Source organism: Acanthopagrus latus, chromosome 16 (genome assembly GCF_904848185.1).
Source record: "Acanthopagrus latus isolate v.2019 chromosome 16, fAcaLat1.1, whole genome shotgun sequence".
Taxonomy (NCBI): Eukaryota; Metazoa; Chordata; class Actinopteri; order Spariformes; family Sparidae; genus Acanthopagrus; species Acanthopagrus latus.
In genome coordinates, this window is record NC_051054.1 from 16670669 (window position 1) to 16697760 (window position 27092).

Sequence of the window (27092 nt, forward strand, 5' to 3'; positions counted from 1 at the left end):
AATCAACCATACACTTTGGCTCTGATGAAGCCAATTGAAGCAATCAGCAAATTGGGATGATTCGAAACAGATCTGATACATGCAATATGCATTGTAGGTAAAACACACACCAAAATGCACCTGGCAATGATCAATAATGCCACACGTACCGGAATGCTGCAGTTTCTCTGCGCTCTTCTTCACGTCGTCCTGGGAGCGTCCATCAGTGACCACCACCAGCACCTTCGGCACGTTCCTCCTCATGCCACTGTCTGAGGTGAAGACCTTCTCATAGACATGCTTCAAAGCAACGCCTGCATGAAGGATAGAAGACAGAGAACACGGAATTTGAATACTTCATCTTCTTTAGAACAATGTGATTGCTATGATGCCACTTTGCCTTTTTCTGTGCTGTACCTGTCTTGGTGTTTCCTCCTCTGTAGCGCACAGTCTGCAAAGCTGAAATCACTATGCCCTTGTCATGGTAGGTGTTCAGCTTGAACTCAGTCTTGGCGTCATCACTGAACTGCACGAATGAAACCTGTTCAGAAAGGACAAAAAAATCTATAATCAAACACATGTTGACATAGCAAACCAGTTGTTCAAAACATTTCTTAGTGTTGAGGAAGGTTTATGCTGACCTGCATGCCCTTGGGGCTGATGACTTCAAAGGCTCCGGTCATGCTTGTGACAAACTGGATGACCTTGTTGAAGCTCTCATCTCCAATACTCCAGGAACCATCGATGAGGAAGACCAGGTCTGCTTTTGCACCTTTGCACACTGTAGTGCAGGAACAAGAAATTAATGTAGAGCATTTAAGAATGATTCTTTTAGCACACAAATGTCAAAGCTCTCCTCACCATCCAGTGCAGGGGGGACTGTTGCTGGAGTAGGAGGTGGGGGAGGCTCAGTTGGCACTTCGGTTGGTTTGACCACTGCAAGTCACAACAGAAAGTTTTGAGAGAGTGTAAAGCGAAAGAAACTGGAAGTTTTTAGTAGCGTTAACTGATGTATGAGAGCACTGTCCTGTCACAAATTAGCATTAAACTGGCATAGAGGATGTTATCATACATGTCCTCTCCTTCACGCTGACTCCAGGTCCCTCCAGGTTGGGGGTTTGGGCGAACACTGTGGCGTTGTAGAGAGTGTCAGGGGTCAAGCCATCGAAGCAGTAATTACTCGCCGAGCCTCTGACAGTAATCTCCTGAGCGCCACTCTTGGAGGCTGGAGGAGAAGAGAATCCAGATTAGACAGATTGAGGTTGCAGTTGCCAAAACAAATTCAATGTCTAATTCAACTCGTCTTTACAGTGTGCAACTGAGTAAAGCACTTACTGTCAAAAGGATTGACTTTGAGTCTGTAGGAGGTGGCTGCTCTGTGAGGGGCCCATCGGATGCAAAAGGTGTCGTAGCCAACATTGTAAGTGTTCAGGTCTGTCACGTTCAGGTACACTATATGGAAGAATTATTTTCAATGGTTTTAGTTCTATTCTTTCACAACTATGGCTTGGCAGCCAAAACTAGACACATTCATCATTTTTATGTGCACTAAAACCTGTCAAACGATAAATAACTGCATCAATAACTCACGTGTGGTGCCTTGTCCGTCTAGAGGTGCACTGACACCTGTGTTGTACATTGCCAGCACCTGCAGGTCATAGGTGGTTCCAGGTTTCAGGTTATGCAGTTGGTGGGAGGTCACGTCTCCAACGAGCACCTCCGTGGGCTCATCAGAACCTGGAATTTGATTTTATAAATGTTACTAGATGAAGTATACTTTTGGACCAGATTGTTTTATTCTTCATAACAACATGCATACCCTCAGGCTGGTAGATAAGCTTGTAGCCATTAACCCTGGAGGGGGCAGGGTCCCAGGACACCCTGAAGCGGGTGTACCACTCATCAGAAACACGGAGGTTCCTGGGGCCGAGCATACCCACTGTTGGAAAGGAAGAGAGCACGGCAGTCAACACAGGCTTCAGCTTGTTGAAATTACATGGAATATTTCAGTGTATTTATTTCTGGTGACCTGTCAGCAGGGTAATTACTATATTACAGATTATTAGGGCTTCTGAATTACGAGGAAAACATCAACGCGTCATTGAGGGGATAATTAATTCAACTACATCAGAGAAATTTGAAAAGAAAATTCAGGCGCCTCAAGGAGAGGACTAGAATTACAATATGTCATAGGGTTTCTTTTGTTCGAAAATTATGCAAGACATGGGCCAGCTCTGCAAGCATGAGAGCTCCCTCATTGGAGAGCGGCCAGTTCATAATTCTCTGGCAAAGGCTATTGGTGCTCTTGGCCCTCGTAAAAAGTCAAGAATTCCACTTATTCTACTTATATGATTCAGGTTCCTAATCAATGGATCATTCTATTCAGATCTTTGTTGGTGGATTCCACACACGCCAGACAGCATGTGTCTTTGTGCTGTACTGCACAAAAGCCCTAATAAGTGTCTGTCAGTGTGCTCAGTTCACGTCCTTAAACAATCTCCGCTCAAATCAACACAGATAGTTCATACCTGTACGTCCGTCTCCTTCCAGCTCTCCTCCTGGTCCATCGGGATAGATGGCAGTCACTCTGATATTATAGGGAGTGTCTGGATCCAGGTTCTGCAGGACCACGTTGTTTACGTTCCCTGGTACTGTAGTCTATGAGACGTGAGACATGCCACATGGAGAATCAGGGTAAATACAAGAACAAATCAAGAGCATATTTTCAGGGGAAAATTTGTATTTATAACTCACATAAATAAGAGTTAGATTATCTCTTAATTGTAAAAAGAGTAAATACAAAGTGTTTGATAACAGCAACAGTGGAATTATGCGTGCTTACATATTCCTCGATGGGATCTCCTGTGGTCTGGGCATAGGTGATGCGGTACTGCATGACGGGACCTTCAGCATGTTCCCAGCTAACAGAGAGAGTACTGGTGGTGGGGTCATACACGCGCATGTTTCTTGGGCCACTACGGGGCACTGAGCAAGGAAACATGGTGAAAAGTGCATTACTTTGTGCTGTACATTCCCAATATCTCTATGTCTATGCAGTTTTACCTTCCTGCTAATTGTTCTTTACTGAAAAGGGGATTCTTTTAACACTCCTGCCCATGTTCTTACATGTCTTTCCGGTGTCACTGATAGCTGGTCCTTCACCATCACTATACAGGGCAACCACTCCCACATTGTAATCAGTGTTTGGGACCAGCTGCTGCAGCAAGGTCGTGGTGGTGGTTCCTGGTACCAGAACCTGCATGGACACACACCGTAACATATTAGATGTCAACAGAGGAGATTCAGAGCCGTGTGTTGCAACAGCAACAGACTTCCTAAACTAATCAGTCAAAGATTAAATTGAATGTGTTTATTTTCTGAAGAAAAGAAAAAACAGTGTAGGGATGCATAGTCATGATAAAGATCCCCTTGCCCAATACGTACACGAACATAAAATTTTCTCTCTGCTCTGACAGCTGCTTGTTTTCTACACTCCCTCTAACACCTCCTTTCACTCAACCGCCCCTCGCTGTCAGCACTAACTGAAAGGAGGCACCAAATAACACTTTGATGTTTGACAGCCAGCACTGCTGTTTAACAGTCTGAAAGCGACGACATCTGATTACATAGGGGCTACACCCCCCCATTGTCTTTCTGTTTGTGGGCTAGTTTGTTGGATTAGGTGATAACTTCTTTGTGAAGATGGGGGCGGTATAATGTTGAGGGGTTATGTGTAGGACAGAACCCTGTGTGACTGCTAGACCAGCAAAAGGGGTCGATAAAATTGATTAAAATCTCTTTGTGGCATTTGCTAAGTGCAACAACAATGTCCCATTGTCCACTTTTGTTGTATTTCGATTGCATCACTAGCTGTCTACCCCCATGTCTCCTGCTGGAAGATTTACTGGGGTGCTTGAGAGTCTCAGAATAAAAATAATATCACAGGCGACATTGCTAAAGCTGGTTATTCATGCTAACAAATCTCCAGCTGGTGTTAAATTTGATGGTGCTGGCTGAAAAAGACCACATTGCTGCTGACGCACATCATTGGACCTGGCCACGGAAAAGGCCTGAGCCTGCCATGAATGTGCTAACAGACTGGGATGTAGGCAGAGTGCACCTCTCTATCAATTAATTGGAATATGCCTCACTCTTCAAAGGCCATGTTATTGGAGTCCCACTGAAGGAACTGCTTTTAATGGTGCAGTCTTTCTGGCAGATGCTGGAGACAGCTAATGGCACAACGATGTCAATTCAGACTTCAAAAAGGTGCTTGTGGATTCTTTAAGCAACCCAGTAATCCTTTACACATGAAGATGTGGGCAGGCTGGTGCCACATGCAACATATCGTGTAGAAAACAGGGGTTACAGTTTAATTTCTGCTTTAACGAACACAGTTGTGGTTGAAATCTACTGTAGATATAAAGTCCAAGTAATAGAGGAGAATTCAGCTGGAAATAATACATGCCTCCATACAATCACACTCCCATGGACCATTTGGTGAACAGACTGATGTTTTCTTTTAAAAGTTAAGGATGAGCTTGTTAATTCCTGATGACATATGGTGTACTGTAAATGCTGCTCAAAAAGTTTTAACTGGTGGTTGCTTGGGCACATGTGTGTACACCTCCACCCAGGCTACATTTCTTCTCAGTATTCTTGTGTGTACACTGTGATTTTAAAGGCATTACCAATGAGATAGGTACTGCGATAAAACAATAAAAAACAAGTATTTATGATCTTTTGGTGCCATTGAGCACCTATGTAAATGTTTTGGGTTTTTTTTGTCAATGTACAGTATACGTGCTATACCATCCTTCCTCCCACACAGTGGATGGAAACTCACCGACTCCGAGGGCCTGGCGCCATTCACAGGAGAGTAGACCACCCGGTATTGTTGGACTTCGCCTGTGGCAGCCTCCCAGCGAACGTTCAGAGTGTTGGTAGTGGGGTTGAAGACCTGGATGTTCCTGACAGGGCTACGCTCCACTGCCAAGCCAGGAAAGTCAGGCAGGAGGAAGGAATGGAGATAAGGAAGTGAAAGGTTGGGCAAAAAAAAGGGAACAAAGTGTGATGGGAGGAAGGTTTGACAAAGGAAAAAGTGATGACAGGATGAGGAGAAAGGCCAAAAAGTCAAGTGGTTTGTATAGATAGGGAGGATGGATGGAGAGATAAGGCAGATGACAAAAAAGAATGGATTGTTTAGGTCAGGTTATCATACAGAGGTCAGTAAATGAGGATAAACCCATTAATTACAGAAGAACAATACCATAATAACTGGTGGTAATGTCATTCTCCCCAATCTCATTTGACATAAAACAGTGCAGACTAGTTTTGTTGACATCCGCAACAGTCCAAAGACTGATGAGAACATTAATAAATGGAAACGATGCTGCCAGGCAACCAGCATAGACCAGTTAACTTTAAAGACATTACTTAACAATTGTGCTGTCAACAGGACACTTCCTGTCAGCGCCCTAAAGGTTAATGAAAAGGATATACAAGGTGTATTAGCAGCCCTGTGTGAAGCTTGCCTTCTAAAAACCCAAAGCAGATGTTTAGAGGCTTTGTGCCACTCACCATTAAAACCCCATAAATGCATGGAAAAAACACAAGTGGGCAAAGAACAGTGAGCAAGCTTCCGTACATTAAAAGTCTCACAGACCAAAGCCTGTTGCCTAGGAAAGCTGCTTTGAATTTTAAGGCACAATTAACAGTCGGTACTGAGCGTACTTTGCTCAAATAGTGAGAGAAGAAGCTAAAAAGGGGGGGAATTCTTTGAGGTACTGATATACTGTACATACTGTGTTAGAGTTTGGTTAACATGTCTAGGAAAAAGCCACAGAACATGGAGGGACAAGGCTACAGAAAGGGAAAATGGGGGTAACAGTAGCAGGCATGGAGCACGACCTTAGCCAAATAAGTTGAGAGCCATAAAACATATAATGCTCTCTATTCATTTCCAGCCCCACTTCTGTTTCTTTTTCCCCAAAGGAGAGCCAATTACTCAATACATCCCCTCCCCCACTCCCCAGCCCCACCATTATCCTGACCACTATCCTTCATTCCAACCTATAAATGGACAATATTACGGTAAAGAGAGAGGAGACACTATTATAATGTTGCCAGCACGGAGGAATTCCTTCCTACGCAATCACCCCGCAAAATGCTGACTCATTCCGAGCAGAGATTGGTGGTTTAAAGTTGTGGGAGAAACTGGAAAGTCTCTGTTCTTTGACGGAGTTCAAAACTTAGCTGACTTAGCTTAATACTGTCATGTTTCATGTTGCATTTTTACATGTGAGGTGTGAATTACGGGTGCGTTAACTCGCCTCTCGAGAAGCAAATAGCATGTGATCGGTTTGGACTTGGGTCACAGGTTTTTGAAAAGATTTTGGATGATGAAACACATGAATTATCACTGGCTGCTTTATTGAAGGTTCCTGACATGCAGTTACAGCAAGCCAGCAACTGAGGCCAGTAAGTTCATTCTGGACAGACATGAATGGATTCCTGACCGCGGAAAAAAATCCCACAGCCTTGTCATTCTCAGAGGTCCTCTCCTCAGTCTGTATGGGCTATGCTAAACACTGAAAGATGTTTTCCGAAGATGTAACCACTGCTTCTAAACACCCCTCCATGAATCGTCCCCACCAGTGATGACTTGCATGCAGTGCTTACATGTTTTGCCGTTCTCAGACATGCGTTGCCCCTCTCCGACGGAGTAGACGGGCACCACAGTTACAGTGTACATGGTATCAGACTGCAGGTTCCTCAGAACTGTGTTGAAGGTGCTGCCTGATACCTGCACCTGGAAAGAAGTGTAACATGGCATACATCAGGCTGTGCTCTGGCCTAGCTGTGATTATAAAGGGAGGATTATAAACTTCGTGCTCTAACACCATTTTCCAACCATTTTCCAACATACCATCTGTTCCTCTCCTCCGGCTGCGGGGACATAGAAGATCCTGTACTGACGCACATTGCCCTCAGCAGGCTCCCACTGGACATTCAGGGTGCTGGTAGTGGGGTCAGTGACCTGCAGGTTCCTAACACCACCCAAAGGCTCTGAGGTAAGGTACAATACAGTTAGCATGGCACATATATCAGAACAGTAGGAAAATCCATATATGTAATTTCCTTGACATTTAAACAGAAGTTTAAGAAAACTTTCAGAAAACAAGAAAACAGAAAACAACCTTCCGATTCTTAACTTCTTAACATAATAATTTTGGTAATGTATTACTTGTAGACGTAAAAACCCATAACAGATGAATACATTTGTCATAGTAATCACTGCACAGGTGCACCAACGCTGAAGGACAACTTACTGGTCTTTCCGACGCCGTTCAGGTCCTGGCTGACTCCTCTGGCGTAGACTGCCACCACACTGATGGAGTATTCAGTGTCAGGGGTCAGCTTGGGAAGGAGGACAGTAGTTTTCTTCCCTCCGACCTGGGTCTAGTTGGGAAAGAGTAAATGTTGGCTTGTTATGTTATGCTAGTTAGCTAATAAGTTGCTCAAAAAATAAACATTACCATGATATATGTAAACCCTGGGTGATCATGTTGAATGTAGATGAGAGGAGTTTAGCTATTCAAACAATAGTTTAGTAATTTAAAGTAAAAGTTAGCTAGGCCACTCATTCTCTTGGAAAGCTTGCTTAAGCTCTTAAAAACCTTTAGCAACAATAATATAAACTGAGGGAAAAGATATTTGATCTGATTCTATGAAGGCATAAAGAGTTTACAACTCTCCGGGGGTGCCTTAAATTGATAACCGAATGGAAGGAATTCGCTGTGAAAAATACTAGACTGTCAACATTTCAGAGGAGGAATGTTTTGAGTGTTTTTGGACGTGGTTAATACACAGAACACCGGCCAAGGTAAAGCTCTATGCTGATGGCCGAAACAGTCGGATGTCTTGTCATATCGGTCATGACTGGTAATAAATTTACTTCATTACTTTTGGCTGAGGCTGTAAGGAATGGGGACACACCAATTCTCAGTGTGCTGGGACAGTGTGTTTGCGTGTGTATGATAACACACGCACATGTGCTTTTAGGTCTGCTTTAGGGCCACTGTGGATTTCTTTAATTACCGTACAGATCTATCGCCACAGCACCATTTTACCATTTGCTGCTGTAGAAGTTTTCTTGTACACACGTGCAAAATATGTGTCAGACATTTCCGAAAACAGACTTTCTGTCCAAGACGAAATAATGCAAAACTCCCAGGGCTGGCTATCCTTGTTGAAAACCTGAAAGTGAACCAAGACGACTTGGCTGATGCTAGGCTTGTTAGCTTCCAGTTTTCCATCAACCTTTCAGTGTGATATGACCAAGGCAATCAGCACAATGAAATTTCATCAAGTACTAAAGAGGAAAACATTCGGTCTTGTGTTAAAAGGGAACATAGTGGTCAACCAGTGACCTACATAACAGCAGCTGAGCTGAAGTTGAATTTGGCACAAAATGTCTGACAGGGTGAATTATAGGAAGAGAAAATTAGCTTAAAACTGAGAGATGCTTTTTGTAGCACTTTGAACACAATTTATTGTAACATATATGCCATCCATGGCCAGTCCCTTTTCATTACATACGTACACTGACCAGTCAGGGCAAGTTCATTCAGTTTGTACACACCCATGACTTGCAGATGGCCAAATAGTTCACACTGCATGTGAAGCCTCAAAACATAGTGCAGATAAATGTTTCATCTCTGAGGGATCTGTTCACTGTCTCCCCTTAGAGCTGTTAAATTATCAGCGCTGACAATGTGTCATGTGAGATTTTTACGACATTTAAAGTTTATCTCTCTTAAGCAACTCCTCACTTTCAATAAGCGGCAAGCAGTGAGACAGAACCAAAGTTGGATGCAACATTCAACTGATTTAAGGGTTTGTTTCACAGCTTATCAGTGTGACCATCAGTCTGCGGCCCTGTGTAGGAGAGTGCACCATTTAGCATGCTCCAGTCTTGCTTTTAAGTGTCGCTTCTGAAGGGTGCTGAGAAATGTCTGACAGATTTAAACCAAACATTTAAATGTCATCCAAGAGTTTTTGCACATTCAGTAAGGCAGTCAACAATGCCAAAAATGACCAGTGGGACTGAAGACTGAAGTGTCAGGAAATACGGATAAATAATTGTCTTAATGCTATTACATCCAAACAACAGATTAAGGGATTTGACTTACAATAAACTACAGTACTGAATCACCAGTGGCAGAGTTTTAGCTTGAGTTTTACTCTAATAGAGGAAGTAACTAATCCAGTGACTTAAAGTTTAAGGAGCTGTGATTGACAGTTTGTTCTGGTGCGGAACTGAAGTCCAGTAAAGAAGACAAGGCGAAGAATAGTGAGGAGTGAGTAGATAATATTTCAATGTCTAGTACCGCTGCTGTTTCAACTCAGTTTACAGTCTCTATTCCATAAAACTCATTAACCCTTTCATAACCCATGTGTGTATAAAAGATGCGATTTAGAATTCTTTATTCTTTACTGGCCATATGAGTTTTTATGTTCCCTCTCTGCTGGATTTGCCATATGGATTGAATTCAACTTTTAACGGAATCGTACTTATTTTGTTAAAGCTTCAATCTACATTTTGGTGTTCAGAGATTACTTGCACGAGATATGAAAGCGCTTTGTAAATAAAGACTGTATGTGTTGTGGGTATTACGTGTTTGTCTGATATGAGACTCACAGTCTGGCTCCTGCCCCCGGCTGTGGGAACATAAGTGATCCTGTAGTTCTGGACGCGTCCCGGAGCTGGATTCCACCTGGCGTTCATGCTGGTGATGGTTTCGTTGAACACAACCAAGTCCGTGGGAGGTGCATTGGGTGCTGGAAATCGTGCACACACACACACACATCACAATTATAACCATGTCAATATGTATATTTGTTATAAGTAGAGAGTGCGCTTCTTCCATGGAAATCCTTTAAATATCTTTTAAAGGCACAGTCCTTGAAATCATGGCTGGCTTGTGTTAAGATGTGTACTCTATCTTGAATGATGCATCTGTCATCTAAATACCAGTTCATTTACAATCAGAAAATGCACTTTCTTTATATTTTGGTAAAATAAATCAGGTCTACCACTGATTGCACCAAGGATTGTGACTTTAAAAAAAGAAAAGAAAAATCCTCTTCTGGGATTAAGTCTTTTCAGAAGCAGGGATGGATACTCTTCGGCAGCAATGGATTGATGGAAAGATGATCATGGATGGACTGATGAATGCATGAATGAATGCGATGAACAGAGGGATGAGTGGATGAATACGTGATGGATAATGGAATGGGCATCAAAAACAAGGATTTTCAAATCCCTGTTTTGCAGGGCATGCACAGTCAAGATCCATCATCACCCATTTCATTTGACGTTTGACTGAATAATATGATATTCAGGAAAAGCCATGGATGGATGGATGTATGGATGGAAAGGTCAATGGGACAAACAGAGACAGGGACAGACAAACACATGATAAAACTGGCTGGGTCAGCTGCAGCACAGCACCACTGGAGCGGTGGATGGGTTAAGGGCCTTGCTTGATGATGAAATGATGGTTGTCCAATGAAACAAAAGTGCCGATGACTGGTTGAAGTCATAAAACATGCTTTCATCACTTGAAAGGGAAAAGCATCCTCTGGCTTTACCACAAATATACTTACGTCTCGGAAGAGCATTCCTGGACACTATAGAGGCAAAAATAGAAAGGTATAATGGGCATACCTTTTAACATTTAACTCATCATATTTCCAGGAGGTAAAATCAAAAGGTTCATCATTATTCCTTTGGTCATGATCCAACAGAGATTCTGTTGAGCAAAACAGTGTTAACCAAAGACATCATCACAGAGCAACAGGGGTAAGCATCTTACATGTCCTCTCAGTGCCTAGCAGATCCTCGCTCTCTGATTCGTCGGGGTAGATTGCGGTCACAGACACATCATAGGGCGTGTCAACTTCCAAGTTCTCCAGAACGTGGGTTGTCTCGTCACTGTTCAGAATGGACTGATGAGGAAAGCACAAACACAGCATGTTGGAAGGAACCTGACATTAAATTTTGCTCATTTTGATACTAACAAGCAGCACAGGATTCATATCAGAGCGGTTATGATTGAGTTGGTGCAAAAATCTGTTTTCTTCATGTTCTCACTGCCTCCACTGGAGGTCTTTATCAGAGCAGCGCCAAAGTGCTCTCTGTGAGACTCATCAAGAAATACCTTCATGAATTACTAGAAATGTAAATGTCATAGACAGCTGGTTTTCTCTTACGTATTGGAAGTTGCTCTCTCCCTTCTTTGTCCAGCCAATGCGGTACAGAGCAACGTCAGGCGCTCCATGCTCCCAGGTGGCTCTGAAGCTGGTCTGGGTAACTTCTGAGAATCGCAGGTTCTTTGGGGCAGGAACCACATCTACAGAGGAGGAGAATGGAAGTTAATTATGATCTCTATCTGTAGGACCTTTTCATCCAAAATGGAACCGGGTCCATTCAGGTTCACATACCTAATTTTGAACTCTATTGAGCATTTCGACTGAGATTAAATTGGCTCGGGACATGAAAAGTTGGTTCCCAAAACCAAAATTAGCAGGTTTTTCTTGCTCGGAAGTGTGAATTGAAGCCGGTATGTAATATCCTACAAGGTGTTGTGCATTGTGATAAGGCATCACTGGTTTCAATGGTTAAGCTAAATTGTTGAAATGCAAGCCGGTTCACTAGATAGGACCAAGGTTCCAGTAACCTTGACTATAACCGGTTTAAGAACCAGATATTTTTTGGTTAAAAAGGAGGAAGTGAGAAGCAGGCAAACGGGAGCCAGGTAAATTATCCATGATAGTTTCCATTCTCACCAGTGATTGCTTCTCCCAACATTGGCTGACCAGGTCCCTCATCATAGATTGGAGTGACAGCCAGGCCATACTCAGTCTGTGAGATTAGGTTGTCCAGTTCTCTGGTGGTCACACTTCCTCCAACTTCCAGCTGTAGGACAGTCAAACACACTTGTTAAACATCGTTGCACAAAAATAAATAATGCAAATATAATGAGCATTGTTGTTTGAATGCAAAAAGAAATTCAGATGTTTTTCTCTTCAGCCAACTTTTGCCAAGTCTTGTGAAACTAAGTCTGTTCCCAGCGTGAGTTTCCAGTAACACTGGCGACAGGAGGAATGCACACCTAAGACCAGTAGGAAACTTGACTTGAGGGTACAAAAACAGTGCTTGTTTCCAGGGGAAAATGGTAACAAACAAAATGCACAACAAACAACAAAAGCAACTAAATTTGACCACCTGGAATACTCACAAGGAACACCACACTGGTTTAACTGCTCTTGATTCCATTAAGTTTTATTAGCTCAATCTCAAGAAATTGAACTTAGGGGATTAATTTGGATCTAATTAGACTGAACAGCTGCTGGATGTTTTTCTGATCTTTTGTATTTAAATTTGACTTAAAAGTCTTAAGACTTTCTTTTGTCTCCCTGGACCATGTAATTGCCCAAAAGGCTTTACATCTGCATTGTGAATGACAGGCTGACACTTATTGAGTTCTATCACATAATCTATAAGGTCAAACATGACATTCTGCTACTTTCTGGGCAGGAAGCTCTTCCTCCCTATGCACTACATTCACTTTCCCATGTGTGTTTCCATTAGCTGAGCTTTGAAGATCACCTCCACCTGATTTATAGCTAAGGAAGTAGCAAAAGGCAGACCACGAAGTTCTGTGTTCTAGCCCAAGAACTCCCAAAAGAGGAAATGTGACCATAAAGTATCCCTCCAATCCCCAGCCCTAGAACCACCCTTTAACCCCCGCAAAACTATGTTCTGATAGGTTCATAATCTTTTCTTTGGACTCCAAAACATTCCCAAATGTCCACCCAACCAGCTGCACTCTCCATCATGGTGTCCTGGCGAATATATTGAGGGATCAGTCAAAAATATCTATATAAATTCATCACCATCAAACCTAATTGCTCAAACAGACAACAGGCAATGAAAGTTTGGAAGAAAAACATGGGAGTGCAGGAATGGTAAAAACAAAGGCAGCTAACATGTACTGCGTATACAGTATATCAGTAAAGGGAAAGAGGAGCTGGAATCAAACTCACTTCTTTAGGTTCTCCGTCCTCAGGCTTGTATGTGATGAGGTACTTGCGAACAAGACCAGGAGCAGCATCCCAGATAAGCCTCATGGTGCTGTGGGTTACATCACGAACCCTCAGTTCACCGGCAGGTGGCATGGGCTCTGAGCAAGGAGCAGAAGGTTAGTGTTAGCTTCAGGGGCATAGAGCTACCTCCAGATGTCAATAAACTATACTGGCTTCAGGAAACCAACAGGTGATTAATTGACTACATACGGGTGACTCCCTGCTTGGTCAGTGGTTCACTCGCTGACTCTCCATGCAGGGCGAACAGGGAGAGTGTGTAGGCTGTGTTGGGGAGTAACTTCACCAGCTGGACATCAGTTGTATCCCCTCCCACTCTGATCTGCAAGGGGCCCAGACCAAACAGAAGGTCAGAGAGGAAGTGGATGACAGAGGGCTCCTCAGTGACATCGATTGACATGTTTGGATAAAAACAATGGGAGAAATATTCTGGTTGCGGCACATCTGCCGATTCCGGTTTTGACCCACTGGGTTTGACACCTCATGAACAAATGATGATGATCCCTTGGCAGAGTGAGCTCATGGTTCACCCACCCCTTTGTGACTAACAATGTTCCTCTGTATGTTCCCTTCGGCCTTGCCTGTTGAATGATGAGGCAAACACTGGTGGCTTTATGAAATCTCATTTTAGTGTGACATCTATGTTATGTAAAGAACTGCTGACAGTACGCTGAAGCGTAATTCTAGTGTTTAGCAATGTGTATATGAATGCATGTGAAAATGTGCGATCGTGTCCACCCATAAACACGTGTGCATGCGTTCATTTTCTCCTAGTCCAGATCTGTCATATCCACAGCTGATTGGCTGTGTGCCTGTTCGCTCAATAACACTGTGTTTTCTCAACATTTTCCGAGAATGTCTCTTACCTCCTGCTCGAGGGTGGGCTGAGTGGCATTGATGGCGCTGTAGAGCAGCATGTAGCCAGTGGCTCCCTCCGCCTCCTCCCACCTCACACGCATGGTGGTTATCTGCTCATCATAAATGTCCATTCTCCTCACAGCACTCAGGGGGACTGGAAATAAAAAAAAATGAAGTTGAAGGTGAAAATTATAGGCACAGTGACACTAAACTATATGCAAAATTGGGTGCAATCCAATCAGATCCAATATCACAATCAGGAGCTGCTAATGACTCCATTCACCGATCAATTGTCAGGTCTCCATCACACTCTCTGAATTGTTCTTATTACATTTGAACTCTTTTTAAGTTCAAGTTTTCAAAACATTTGAAGATTTGTAATAGCCAGTTGCTTTCCTACACCTATTTGTATTTGACGCCCACTTAACCCACGGTCTCAAAAAAATTGATTAGAAATACATGAAAATGGAATCTATTTCTTATGTTTTTTGCTAATGTCACCAGCAACAGCAACAACAATTAATGAATATAATAATATTAAAATAATAATACGTCATGTCACGTCATTGTCCGTAACTGCTTATCCCTTTCCATGGGGTTGCGGGGAGTTGCTGCTGGAGCCAATCCCAGCCTTGTCTGAGGGCGAGGGCAGTCGATAAGTCGCCAGCTCATTGCAGGGCCCTCACTGATGAGCAATCTGGGGTTCAGTATCTTGCTCAAGGACACGTCGACATGCAGCTCAGGCCTGCCCGGAGCTGGGATTTGAACCAGCAACCTTTCGATCACTAGTCGACCTGCTCTACCCGCTGAGCTACAGACACCCACAAAAATAATAATACTTAAGAAAAAACTGTCTATATAAATATACATATTTATATATCAAAATCCAATTGGAATTGAAAAAAGGGTCAGTGCATCTGCAGATTTCTCAGGCCTTTGCATATGCCGTTGACACTTTTCAAACTCAACAATCAGCGCAGCTTTATATGTGCTTTTATAGATCCTATAAAGCACTATAAAATCTCTGCTTCTCTAGAGAGCACCAATAAAACTGCAATTAACAACATCTTAAAAGAAACAAAGAAAGAAGTCAATATTGTGCTTGAACCCAAGCGTAATCATGAAAATTGCCCTTTGAATTTGCGTGTAATTAGGATTTACTATTGCTTTCTTTTTACTGCCACATATGGTTTTATAAACAAGGCTAAGATATATAGATTAACTTTGAATGTTTGATTAACGGAGACCATGCAGGAATCACAGTCATTAAGCGCATTACATTTGTGTTAAGCAACTTAGCCAGAGAGCTTCAGTGATGGAGGCCAACTCGAAGGGAAGTCTGGTGTTTCATGAGGGGCTGAAATTTAAACTGTTATTCTTTGAACACTCCATTTATTTGGGTTTCCGAGAGTGGAAAAGTGTCTCTGATTAAGGGCTTGCTTCTTTAAGCAAGTTCAACATAATATCTTCACATCTATGACCAATGATCAAAGACCCGAAGTCAGTTTAAGTCGTTTACATTTCCACAGACAACTTAGACCGTAAATGGGTTTTTATAAGCGCATCATTTTTAAATCAAATGATACAAGACTAAAAGTGAGCCAAAAGGCCAGAGAGAGAAAACATACGCGTGGTCTCGGATCCTTCGAGGGGCTCGCTGCTCTCCTCTCCCACCACGGAGTAGACGCTGACCATGTACTCAGTCAGTGGGTTGAGGCCCTGGAGAACTGTTGTGGTCTCGGTGCCATCCACAAACACCTAATGCAGAGGGGATAATTAGAAGATTGCTGCATAAGGAAGAATCTGTCAGAGTTTTGAATTTCTTTGCTTATGCTGGATGAGAGTAGATAAGTTCTGACAACAGTATGGATCATAACTTTACTTATATATGTCAGAATATTATATTCTGCTGTCTCATATGGTACAGTGGTAAGTGTGAGGAAAGATGAAGTAATTGTATAAGGGTGATTAACAATCCTGACGCATAACAATCACAAGCTCTATCTTGGCTCGGCATAAGCACTTTGTAAAGCTTTCCATTTCAAACCAGAAATTCCTCTGACAAATTTATACTGGACTAAAAGTCAGCATATGCTTCAATTCCAGATCCATAAACAATAATAAAACCTCATCCACTATGTTCACTATTAAACAAAACCATGGGAGCTGGACAAAAACAAACATCCTCCGACGGGTAATTAGATTCAGACACCAAAAATGCATCTTTTCCACACATTGTGGAGCCAGGGCCCTGCTGGCCAATAGAGCTCTCATTCATGAAGCCAATATTTGCTTTCTAATACTTTAAACTGTGAGCTGTGTGTTATTCTTTCTTTGCCCTGTGTCAGATCGTAATGTAATTAGACACCCAAACAACGCGAGGCCAACACAAACAGGAGGCTGGATTTCCCATTAGTCTCAGAGACAGGGGATCAAGACAGACTGAAGCCAACATCCCCTCAACACCCTCACAGGAACATCAGCGGCACTTACAAGGATTTTTTTGTATGATTCAATTAGCGGCAGTAGTTCACTCTCGTATATGGCAGGTATACCTGTTGTGGGCGTCCAGACAGAGTCATGTACTCCACACGGTACTTCTCCACCGGGCCATCAGGGGCGGTCCAGGTGGCTCGGAAGGAGCGGTGGGTCACCTCTGATGTTATCAGGTTAGTGGGAGCATCGGGTGCACCTCCTGTTCAGGTGTAGACATAAAAAGTCAGGAGCTGCAAATACGGGCCGTCACAGAGAACGCTATACATTATCATGAGAAAGTAATGTGGTTTCATGGTTATTTGTTATTTACAGAGTTATATACACAAGGGAAAACAGATATGGCTAAAAGTTTACAGCTATTTAGTAACAAGCGGGCACAGAACCTTATACACATCCCAGTACATAATGAGCCATATCCTCTACAGAGAGTTCCCCTACTGTATCCAAAAGCATCTTTCTAGTTTGAATAACGTACATACAATTTCCTTTTCCAAAATAATAGATCTGCAATAATTTTCAAGAGCTTGGCTGTTTCTTTACTTGGTGCCATGGTGGGCCAGATGTGTAACTGTCTGTTGGATGCTATCTTTATACAGCCTATTAAATGTCTGGGAAGTAAAAAGCTTCTGCCCTTGCCCTTGGCCAGTGAGCTGTTTGCATACTTTGATTTAAACCCATACACACCTGGTCCCTTGACACTGTTACAGAGGTTCTCAGTGAGGTTGTCAACGATGTCCAACAGGAAGGAGAAGTCAGCCACGTTGTACATGTGAATGCTATCCGGATCGCTGGCAATGGACCTCAACTCATTCTCATCAGCGTTCTTCACACCTAGAGAGCAATAACGAAGCCAATAGGCATTAGAACTTTGTTACATGTGATAATTCGTCTTCATACATTGTGTTTGTGCAAGCAAACAGAACTGATCTTCACCTACCGATGGCATAGAGCTCAATGCCCTGATCACGCAAGTTCTGCGAGTTGACAATGACGTCATCCTGGGATTTGCCGTCAGTGATCAGGACACCAATCTTTCTCGAGTTAGGTCGCATCCCAACATTCTCCTTGAAATTGTTCTGGAGAAGGTAGTTCAAAGCTAGACCTGTAATGAAGACATGGTAGACACATGATATACTATTTAGTACTGTTACTACATTGGTAGAAGTGGGTCTGCTCCTACTAGATTGAATAAATAGATTCAAGTACCAGTCAAGGTGTTTCCTCCTTTGTAGGGCAGGTTAGCCACAGCTTCCAGGAGAGACTCCCGAGTGCGATGAGCATCCAAGTGCCACTCAGTCTTTGGGTCTCCACTGTACTGGGCAAGACCTGAAGACACCGATAAAACATTTGTTATATCAAGGCAGAGATACCTCATTTGGTTTAATTAGTAAAAATAAGTTTAGTAGGCCCACCAATTTGAACCCTTTCAGGGCCAATGTCAAAGACTCCCACCATACGTGCGATGAAGGCACGAATGGTCTTGAAGTTGAGACGTCCGATGCTCCAGGAACCGTCCACCAGAAGCACAATGTCAGCCTGTGCAGTGGTCCTACATGTCACATCTGAGAGGGCAAAATTTCAGTGTCTTAATTTGTCAAAGTTGAGGGCTTCAAAAAAGATTGTCCATGTTCAGCTGTCAACTACACAAAACAGTGTGTGTGGTGATTGTAATGATGTGAGACATACTCAAAGAGGTGAGATAGGTAAAGGAAAGAAGGAGAGAAGAGTTTTATGACATAAAATTTCCTGTTACTGGCATTGAACCAAACTCAGTTACATCAAAATCTTCCCAAAGGGTGCTGAACAAGCACATATTCACACATAAGTAGTAAGACATTTCATTTTTCCTTCCTACATGAGGCTTTTTTTTCTTTGATTTTCCAGGTGTTTCAATGATAATCTTCTTGTCTTGTGGCATGTCGAGGCAGTATTTCTTTCATTTGTTCCATTTGGATCCACGAGTTGGTCCCTGGGGGCAACTCAGGAGAGTACGCCCTTAATGGCCTGAGACATATGAAAGGCCTCCACTGGAGAGATTACTGTGCCCTCGAGATCAGCATGGTTATATTCAGATCCTGCTTTCCAAACACCTGTGTGATGACAGGGAAGGCCTCCGATCCGCGGCACCTAAAAGAGGGCTGCAGATGTGCGCTGGAAAAAGGCAGATGTTGCACTAACTGCCACTGTCTGCAAACTGAAAACAGGTAACATACTTGATTTACAGATTGGTTTGCTCTCACAGAAAACATAGAGCTAACCCACATGACAGACACAAGGCTGTCAAGCTTTCACCGATAGTAAGGGAGAGAATAGAGAGAAAGGTATGTTAGAGGTATATCCATGAAAAAAAGAAAGAATAATATCTGAGACTTAATAACTACCACTGACTATCTGCTGGTTAGGAGGACAATGCAAAAGGGGTAAATAGTGTTCTTAGAAAATTAGGACAAGGAACTTGTCACTACTTAAGTAATTATACTCAATTACATCCTGTCACTGCACCTCTGGTCCTACCTACATAAGTTATCCCCTTACTGGTTTTATTTGAGACCTTTTACACAAAGAATTGAGAAAAGAATCATTCAGACACCAAATTGGCTGAAAGAAATATGATATTTCCTGCGATTAATCAACTATATCTAATAATTTTGGAGATTAGTCGATGACTACTAAAATGCACAAGTTGGGAATGCCCTACCCAACACACCACTTTCTTTGCCCTGTAGCCAGTTGATGGTACTGGGTGCTAGTTTATCTTTTGGAGGTGGGAGCTTTCAATGAAATCTCCCTTCATGTTAGGACGTGGGCCTGCAGCCGATTGGTCAAGCTGACCTTTACAGCTGCTTCCAGCAAACACAACATTTTTCCCTCCTCTCACACTTACTGCCTGCCACGCTCTGACTCACAAAGTAGTTAATAACATTTTATAACTGCAAACAGATTATGGTTTGAATCTACACTGGCTGGACTTGGACTGGAAATAAAAAGTGGAAGCCGAAAGTGACACCATGAAGAAAGCATCGAAAAGGGCAGACAGATGGAATAGCCATTACATCTGTTATTTCGTGAGACAATTAGCTTGGAGCAGAGGAATTTAGAGAAACTCTTGGGCTTTTATGGGCCATGGGTTTAGAGTATATTTTCCTAAGCAAAAATTTACTATGTGACACAGTCTCCAATGTTTGACTGTTGCTGCCCAGAGACATAACACACTGGAGACGCTGCTTTGATAGTGATGACAGGCATAGAACAGGCTGACTAAAAGCATTTAAGATGTTCACAACCTTTGTTAGTTTTAGCATACAACATGTTTTCTCTGTTATTTCTTTGATGATGTAGTCAACTGCTATTAGACTACTTTACCTGATGCCGGATAAGGAAAAGGATCAGGTTCATCAGCCACAAGAGTGGTCTTCTCCTCTCCAGCCAGTGGCATACTCTCTCCTCCATCAAACATACCAAACACATTGACTGAGTATTTGGTACCAGCTCTGTAGATAAAAAAACAAAACAAATGAATTTCAGATTTCTTTTTTTTACATGACATTTACTACAAGTTGATATGATAATAACAATTAAACTGAAATCTGCCTGACACACCTCAGTTCCTCCAGCACCACAGTGTTGTCATAAGGACCAACCCTAAGTTCTCCCAGGTCAATGTCATCCCCAACTGGGTGGAAAGTGACTTTGTAGCCCCTAACATCACCAGGAGCGTGGTCCCAGGTTACACGGAAACTGGTCTTGGAAGGCTCTGAAGTCTGGAGGTTTCTGGGACCTTTGTAAGGTGACACTAGGGAGAACAGAGAAGTTTGTAGATTGACTGAATACACACAACTGACTGATTCAAAACAAAATGTTTGAAATACTACATAATGGAGACAAATTGTATTGGATGATCAAACATTTCCTGAGCTTGGCAACAGGAAGAGCAACATGCGTTTAGGTGAATGATAGACCAACTTACGTGTCGTTCCTTCTCCTTGCCGTGCTTTGCCTTCTCCTGAACGGTAGACTGGCAGAACAGTGATGTCGTAGGTGGTGAGGGGAGTGAGGCGTCTCAGCACAGTGGAGGTGTTGCCACCAGGCACTTTGGCTGCCAGCTGGCGCCCTCCTGCCTTGGGTTTGTAGGTAACGCGGTAGTTGAGTACATTTCCAGGCGCCGGTTGCCACGCCACCTTCATGCTCTTCTCCGTCTCCTCAGAGACAACAATCCCTCTGCTAGCGGCAGATACTGTGAGAGAAAAGGGAAAAAAAGGAACGATGGTTTAAAGAGGAGAAATGATGAATGGATGGTGTGAGGGAACATTTAGATTTTGATTCTTTCTGAGATGGGAATGTGTGTTGAATGTGTGCTTAACTGTCTATGTTTCCAGTATACCTTTGGAAATATAAGCAGTATGGCCTTCCTGCTGGTAAGTAAACTAAACAGTAACACGCTTGGCTACCTCACAGTCTTTCATCTGGATATCTGCTCAGTTTCCACATGCGTGTGGATACAAACCTACCCGAATACTTTTGATTTTCAGAAGTATACATTAAACAGGCCCTAATTTACATGATTGATCATGTTTAGTTGGTGGGTTTGGAAGCCAGGCTTGGATGTCTTGTGAATTTGAGCAAAGCCATAGTTCTTATTTTCCATTGTGAGTCCACAGAGTGTTTCTTATTTTCAGAGCAGGAAGGGCAAGTGCGAATTGTCAGAGGCCTCGAAACGAGCTGAGGGAAATATTCAGAAAGCTCTACTTCAGAGGGAGGACTTTTATTAACGGAAAAAAAGCAGCCCATCCAAGTTTGCCGTGTGAGGCTCGGCCCAAAGAGACCTGTGATTTGTGTAGAGCACATGCAAAGGGAGCCACAGATAGTGAGAGCAAAGTGAGGGAAGGATTGAGCAAGGTGAAGATTTAAGTCTATAGGAAGCTGCCTCATGGTTGTGTTTGGTGTGCATGTATGCCACCTTTTTGGCTTGCCAGAAACAATAAACATTAATGATGGCTGGAAACATTTTTCCTTTAGCACATTCCATTTCACTAACTGGTGGACAAATTCCCTCCCAACTGGTGCGAGTTTCCACTCAATGTGCTTTTCTCATCCGAGCAGGAGTGAGGTCTAACAAGGGAGAGGCCAGTGTCTATCTTTCCTGTATCTCCCATGAAAACCCAGTGCAGGTGTGCTGGAAATTACGTCACCTCTTTACATGCATATAACACGCATGCACGCAAAAACTCTATAATCTCAAAGTCTGATGCTGACGCCAACAGCGATGACGTAATCTCTTAGTTTAATAGAATGAACAGAACAGAGTGTCGCTAACAGATCTCCGTTTCTACATAACACCTGCCTACAGTTTAACCGTGTTTCCTGGATCATTTTTAAACCTGCGTCACTGCCCCAGATTTCTCAATGATGATCTGTTATGACTCTAGCTTAAGAGGCAAAGGAACTTTAAGGCTAAAGATGTGTTTATGACAAGAAGGCCTAGACTTGCATTCTTGGCTATAAAATGAAATGATCTTAACAGCTACACATGAAGATCATGAAAAAAAAGTGCAGCGTTCCTTTTCTGGTCATAGAGCTTTTATGACTTTTATGATCACAGAGGTATATCACACTTACCTAAGCTTCACACTTTCTAGGTAAACGTTAGACCAGATATTCATAAAAAAAAAAAAAAATAAAAAAAAAAAAAACAAAGTGTAGAAAAGAGAGGAGGAAAGTGAAGAAGTGAAGGATTTAGGGAATAAATGTGACTTACTATCTGTGGTTTCCTCTCCAACCAATGGCTGGCCCTCGCCGTGGCCATAGCCAGCGAACACAGAGACCTGATAACGTGTCTCCGGGGTGAGACCCTCCAGAACTGTGTCTGTGGTGCCTCCTGGTATTGTCTTTTCCCCCTCCTCTTCGGTGAACAGAGACTTCCACTTGATCCGGTACTGACGGACATTACCCGGTGCCGCGACCCAAGACACAAGAAAACTGGTGTCAGTGACGTCTCTGGTCTGCAGGTCTCTGGGTGAGCCAAGCTCTGTGGAGAAATAATAGAAATAGCATTAGGAACAGAGGTGGAAGTATTCCATCAGTCAGTGCGTAATGGGTATGGAAACAGAAAATAAGTAGCACTTCAGATTTACTTCTGTTTACCTAAAGATTTTTTTTTTTTGGCTTTTACTTTGTTTTGATTTGCTCTGACAGATAATAATTGGACTAAGATGGCAGTGTTAGTATTTTAGGGAGCTCCAGCCCAGTGATGGCTTTGTCCAGGTGGTGATGATTTCTAAAGCAGATATATGAGGCCTGAAGAGGTTAGCGAGACATGAACTGGACAAAACAAAGAACCCTGAAACAATAAATCACCAACAATCACTCATCTGTCTCTGCTTTAACCCCTCCGGATCTGCTTGAACAACCTGATTTTCTCCCTTCATCATCAGAGCGTGCTGGAAGAATCTCTGTGAAACTAATCACAAACCACATACTCCCAGCGCCTCTCCTGACAGCACTAATTTTCCATCGAAACAGAGGAAACCCGAGCCACGAATGTGCCTTTGCTACAATTGCAGATGTTGCGCTCTCCCTTTCTCTCCTTCATTCGCTATTTTCCTGAGAGACCATCATGAGGTACACAGAAAAGAGTAGAGGGAAACTGTGCTGGTGTTTCGAGTTGAGGATGCCCATGATGAGATGGACGTTAAAAACTCCTGTCTGGCTGCCATATAAAAGATCTGCACCTAACGCAGGAGGACAGCCTCCCACACAACCTCCGGGAACCCAATGCTGAATCAAACCCCTAAGCCCCTACATGCCAGCACCTAATGATGATATAATCACAGGCAGAGCATTGCATCTGGGTGGTCTCGCTCAAACCTCATTCATCAAACCTCACCAAATGAAGCAAATTGCAAAGGACGAGACGCATCACAAATTTACCACAAGTTCAGTGCATGATAATTTTGGAAATGTTAAGCGAGCATTGTAGCAGAAAAGGCAACCACTGTGTCTCTCTGTCACCCTATGAATCCTAAGCATCCATCCATTAAAGCGGAATTGGAAACTGATCTGAGCAGAAATAACAGCAGCAGCCATGCCTGCCAAGCAGAGTGATCTGCACCTTGAGAGCAGAGGCCAGATACGAAGAGTAATGGCCACGACCACAGTCTAATGAAGAGTTCCAGATTTTCACAGACCATGAAAACAGTGTGGGCCACTTATAAAGACCCAGATCATTCCATCAAGAAGGGGTTATCTTTGCCAGCTGCAGAAAAGGATGAACTTGACTGACTTTTCCGGCTGTGTGTGAACCAAGGGCGAAAAGGATCATAAGATAATGACTTCTGCAGGCGGTGGCTGACTTTTCATCAGCGCTTGCAGACAAGCTAAAGAGGGGCGGGGGGGCACTCCAAGATAGAAAGCACACATACATGAAACACATGGTCAACAGACCTAGCAAAAGCTTTGGCTTGTATGTTACATGTGCATTTAAAATTAAGAACAGTGGCTTCTATATATAATGTTTAAATAAAGATGTGTATGCAAGCTGACACGAGTAATTTGGGTCTCCTTATCTTAGTTTCTTTTTCAAACCTCCAAACTGCATCACACCCTTCAAGGAGAAGGTTACCCTCAAATTAAGACCATGGACAAAACCAGATCGTTAATTCACATTAAAGCCTCACCCAATGCTCTAGACCACATATGACACAACTGAAGATCATCTAAGAGATTTCCTGTAGGGCATGTGCTGACATAACCCTTCACATCTGCAGTCAAAGATGTCTGAAAAAGCGCACAGAGAAAAAAATACCAGCTCTGAGGAGTTTCCTCTTATTTTTATATAGCTCTTGGATCTCTCACACCATAATCACCTCTGGATATCTTGATTCACAACATTGGTATTGGATAGCAGTTATTTGTTTCTCAGTATGAATAAAGTTAACAGGCACTGTGTTAGTCTAGCCTTCTCTGTAAAGTTGTCCAAAATCACTGCAGGAAATACATCGTTCCTTCAAAGTGCCATCTCAGCACTGGCACCTTACCTCAGATTTCCCTTACTTTATTGCTCTTGGTTCGTGGAGGCATACATCTGAGCCACAAAGATGAAGCCTTCAGTGTGTATGTGCCAAGGATGCCTGTCTGTGGCCTTTTACCTCAAAGGACCTTTAGAGCGGTGGGGGAAAAACAGTCTGGCAAGAGCCTGGCACTGCCTTAAAGGCATTACTTTAAGAGGAAATCAAACCAAGATGCTACAATTTCCCCCGGTGCTATGCTGCTCTCCACGTGAGAGATAGTAAAAAGAATCCCTCTGGCACATGTGAACACATTTGCTGTGTCATGCAAGTAGTTAATTATTTGAAAGATTAGTTCAGGGGTTAAACATATGACCTCTGAGTAATGGGCTGAGCTTTTAATCCACCGGGCCACCCTGAGGCATTCTGGTTTACAGTTTTGTAGAAACCTTTTCTCTACTCATCCTCACCCTCTCTCTTTCTGCCTCTGCCTGTCCTTTGCCCCACCCTTGAGCGAGACGAACAGACAGTACTCCCTGTGACCAGACAGACAGACAGCTCACACAGCTTTCAAGGTCCTCTTAGGTAACGTCTTCCACATGTTGGCTAAGCCTCCCTCTTCTTAAGTAAATAATTTTGCCGTGTTTGTGTATAATATGCACATTTGGGATGGTCATCTAAGCATTCACTCTGACACCTTCTCTGTCTTTCTTCAGGATGTTATAAGTCCATCCTACTCAAGGCTTCTGGATTGGCCACCATCCACTGTTAGCCACAAGGGAGGGCTTTGTGGAAGCCACTCTCTTCCAGTTCTCGCCCACTGGACTTCACAGAGAGGGTCACTCAAACTGAATGGCACTCAAAACAAGGACATCAGTGTTGAGGCATGCTGACGTCATGACAGTTTAATAGAGCTGGCCAAACAAAGTGCTTTGTCATGGAGCTTTTTCCTGTGGGGGTGGGGGGTTGATGACAGCACTGATTTGAGCGATGGAAACTCTAACTCTGTAATCACAGGCAAGGCCTTTGGTCAATGTGGGAACAGAGGAAAGAAAGGAAAACATAGCACTGTGTAAACAAACATTGCATTATTCCAGTTGTGAATTTAAATTTTGTTCATTTCTGTAGGACATCGTATGAGCCAAAGTCCTCTTATTCAGCCTAGTGCACAGGTCCATGCATTCTGCAAGAAATTTGTTGAATAGGGGACGTGTCCGGCAGTGATGACCTCACTACTGCCAGGAGTCTAAGGAAGCAACGTTAAGGAACAAGAACTGCACTCTTGCTGTTATGATGAATAGCATCGCTTTGATTTGTCCATGGGCTTAAATTGCTTTCAGAAAGGAGTCAGCTGAACTGAGCTAAGCATGGGCACGATTAAAGACAGCCACTGCTCTATTTTCATCTTGGCACACAAAATGTTGAATAAAACAAAGCTGATTTGCCAAAACAACATTAAAAAGCAATCATCTCTGAACAAGGAAAACCATCTTCCCTGTGTGCACGCTTCTGATGACAGTCAATAAAGTACAGTGTTTTGCTACTAACTCCTCAATGTAATAAAAAAAAACCCAGTCAGGTAAGCTCTTTTTTATTTCATACATAGTTTGGTGGTTTTGCAGCCACAAGTGGAACTGACTGATGACCAGAGATATTCTCCTCTGTGGGATACAGCACAATGATTGTTGTCTTGCCCCCCCACAGCTCGGACCTCCCCCGCTCTCTCTCAAAACAGATCTCTTTAACTTCCTTTCCTGTGGTGTGACACTACAACAATCCCTCTTCCCACTCTGTGTGACATCAACAGAAGACCCTGCCCCCTGTTGTGTCTTCTATGCTGTCATTAACAGACAGGACTAAGATTCTCAGACACAGATTTGTATCATTGCCTGCGGTTAAAAGACAGGTAAAATGAGATGTCACATGAACTGAGCTTGAGATGGCCACTGATTCCACATTAAAAAACAGAATAATATCACACATTAATGAACAAATATCTCACACATGTCTTAAAAACAACTGTGAAACAATAAATTATTTGCCTCAGACAGTCCAAGATGTAAAGGTATTACCAAGCACGGATATGGCTGTCAAAGTCTGTTCCAAGTCATTTCATATGTTCTCGAGGTTTACAAGCATCCCCCACCCATTTCCATCTCGCAGCCTTCATGGGCGGCAAAGCCACCCTAACCTACACTCTGTGCCAGAAAAATTACATAATTACATCAAGTGCCACATTCCTGTCTTTTTTCCCCCTAACTACAGCCCGTATACTCAACCAACCTCACAAAGTAAAAAGCTCAACTTCCTCCACTCTGATGTAGTCGCCTGTGAGAAATACCAGATGCTACGTTCTTGAAGGGACTTGAAGGGAGACAGCTGACCTAATTTCAGTTTTATATCATGCAAGGTCTCATAAACTTGATGAAATAAAATATCTTCGAATAGATGCTGAACATAATAATTTATTTGTCCACTCGGCAGTACCCACTTGGTGAGTGCACAGCCAAAAAGCACGCTTCACATTTCTGTCACACACTGGCTACAGAGATAATCCTCCCATGCTTCACAGATTTCAAATTAGAC

The 27092-nt window shown here is 42.9% G+C and overlaps 1 protein-coding gene across 4 annotated transcripts in view; it reads right to left on the reverse strand.

Annotated features, from left to right (window-relative positions):
- col12a1a (collagen, type XII, alpha 1a) overlaps positions 1-27092 on the reverse strand; it is a 56643-nt gene that overhangs the window by 17282 nt on the left and 12269 nt on the right. For 2 of the 4 annotated variants that reach the window (XM_037071865.1, XM_037071867.1), the window contains exons 14-46: positions 22259-22528; positions 20471-20737; positions 20104-20296; positions 19867-19994; positions 17916-18065; positions 17710-17829; positions 17441-17605; positions 17188-17334; positions 16563-16702; positions 15636-15765; positions 14016-14161; positions 13342-13471; positions 13093-13229; positions 11833-11962; positions 11257-11396; positions 10860-10992; positions 10651-10674; positions 9683-9822; positions 7311-7440; positions 6908-7047; positions 6661-6790; positions 4826-4968; positions 3106-3235; positions 2822-2964; positions 2508-2637; positions 1799-1918; positions 1570-1716; positions 1315-1431; positions 1052-1204; positions 841-915; positions 621-760; positions 397-520; positions 150-293 (exon numbers count right to left, since the gene is read on the reverse strand). In XM_037071865.1, coding sequence (XP_036927760.1) covers positions 150-293; positions 397-520; positions 621-760; positions 841-915; positions 1052-1204; positions 1315-1431; positions 1570-1716; positions 1799-1918; positions 2508-2637; positions 2822-2964; positions 3106-3235; positions 4826-4968; positions 6661-6790; positions 6908-7047; positions 7311-7440; positions 9683-9822; positions 10651-10674; positions 10860-10992; positions 11257-11396; positions 11833-11962; positions 13093-13229; positions 13342-13471; positions 14016-14161; positions 15636-15765; positions 16563-16702; positions 17188-17334; positions 17441-17605; positions 17710-17829; positions 17916-18065; positions 19867-19994; positions 20104-20296; positions 20471-20737; positions 22259-22528 — 4656 coding nt within the window. The remainder of the gene's footprint in view (positions 1-149; positions 294-396; positions 521-620; positions 761-840; positions 916-1051; positions 1205-1314; positions 1432-1569; positions 1717-1798; positions 1919-2507; positions 2638-2821; positions 2965-3105; positions 3236-4825; positions 4969-6660; positions 6791-6907; positions 7048-7310; positions 7441-9682; positions 9823-10650; positions 10675-10859; positions 10993-11256; positions 11397-11832; positions 11963-13092; positions 13230-13341; positions 13472-14015; positions 14162-15635; positions 15766-16562; positions 16703-17187; positions 17335-17440; positions 17606-17709; positions 17830-17915; positions 18066-19866; positions 19995-20103; positions 20297-20470; positions 20738-22258; positions 22529-27092) is intronic. The other 2 variants (XM_037071866.1, XM_037071868.1) reach the window with 2 other exon arrangements.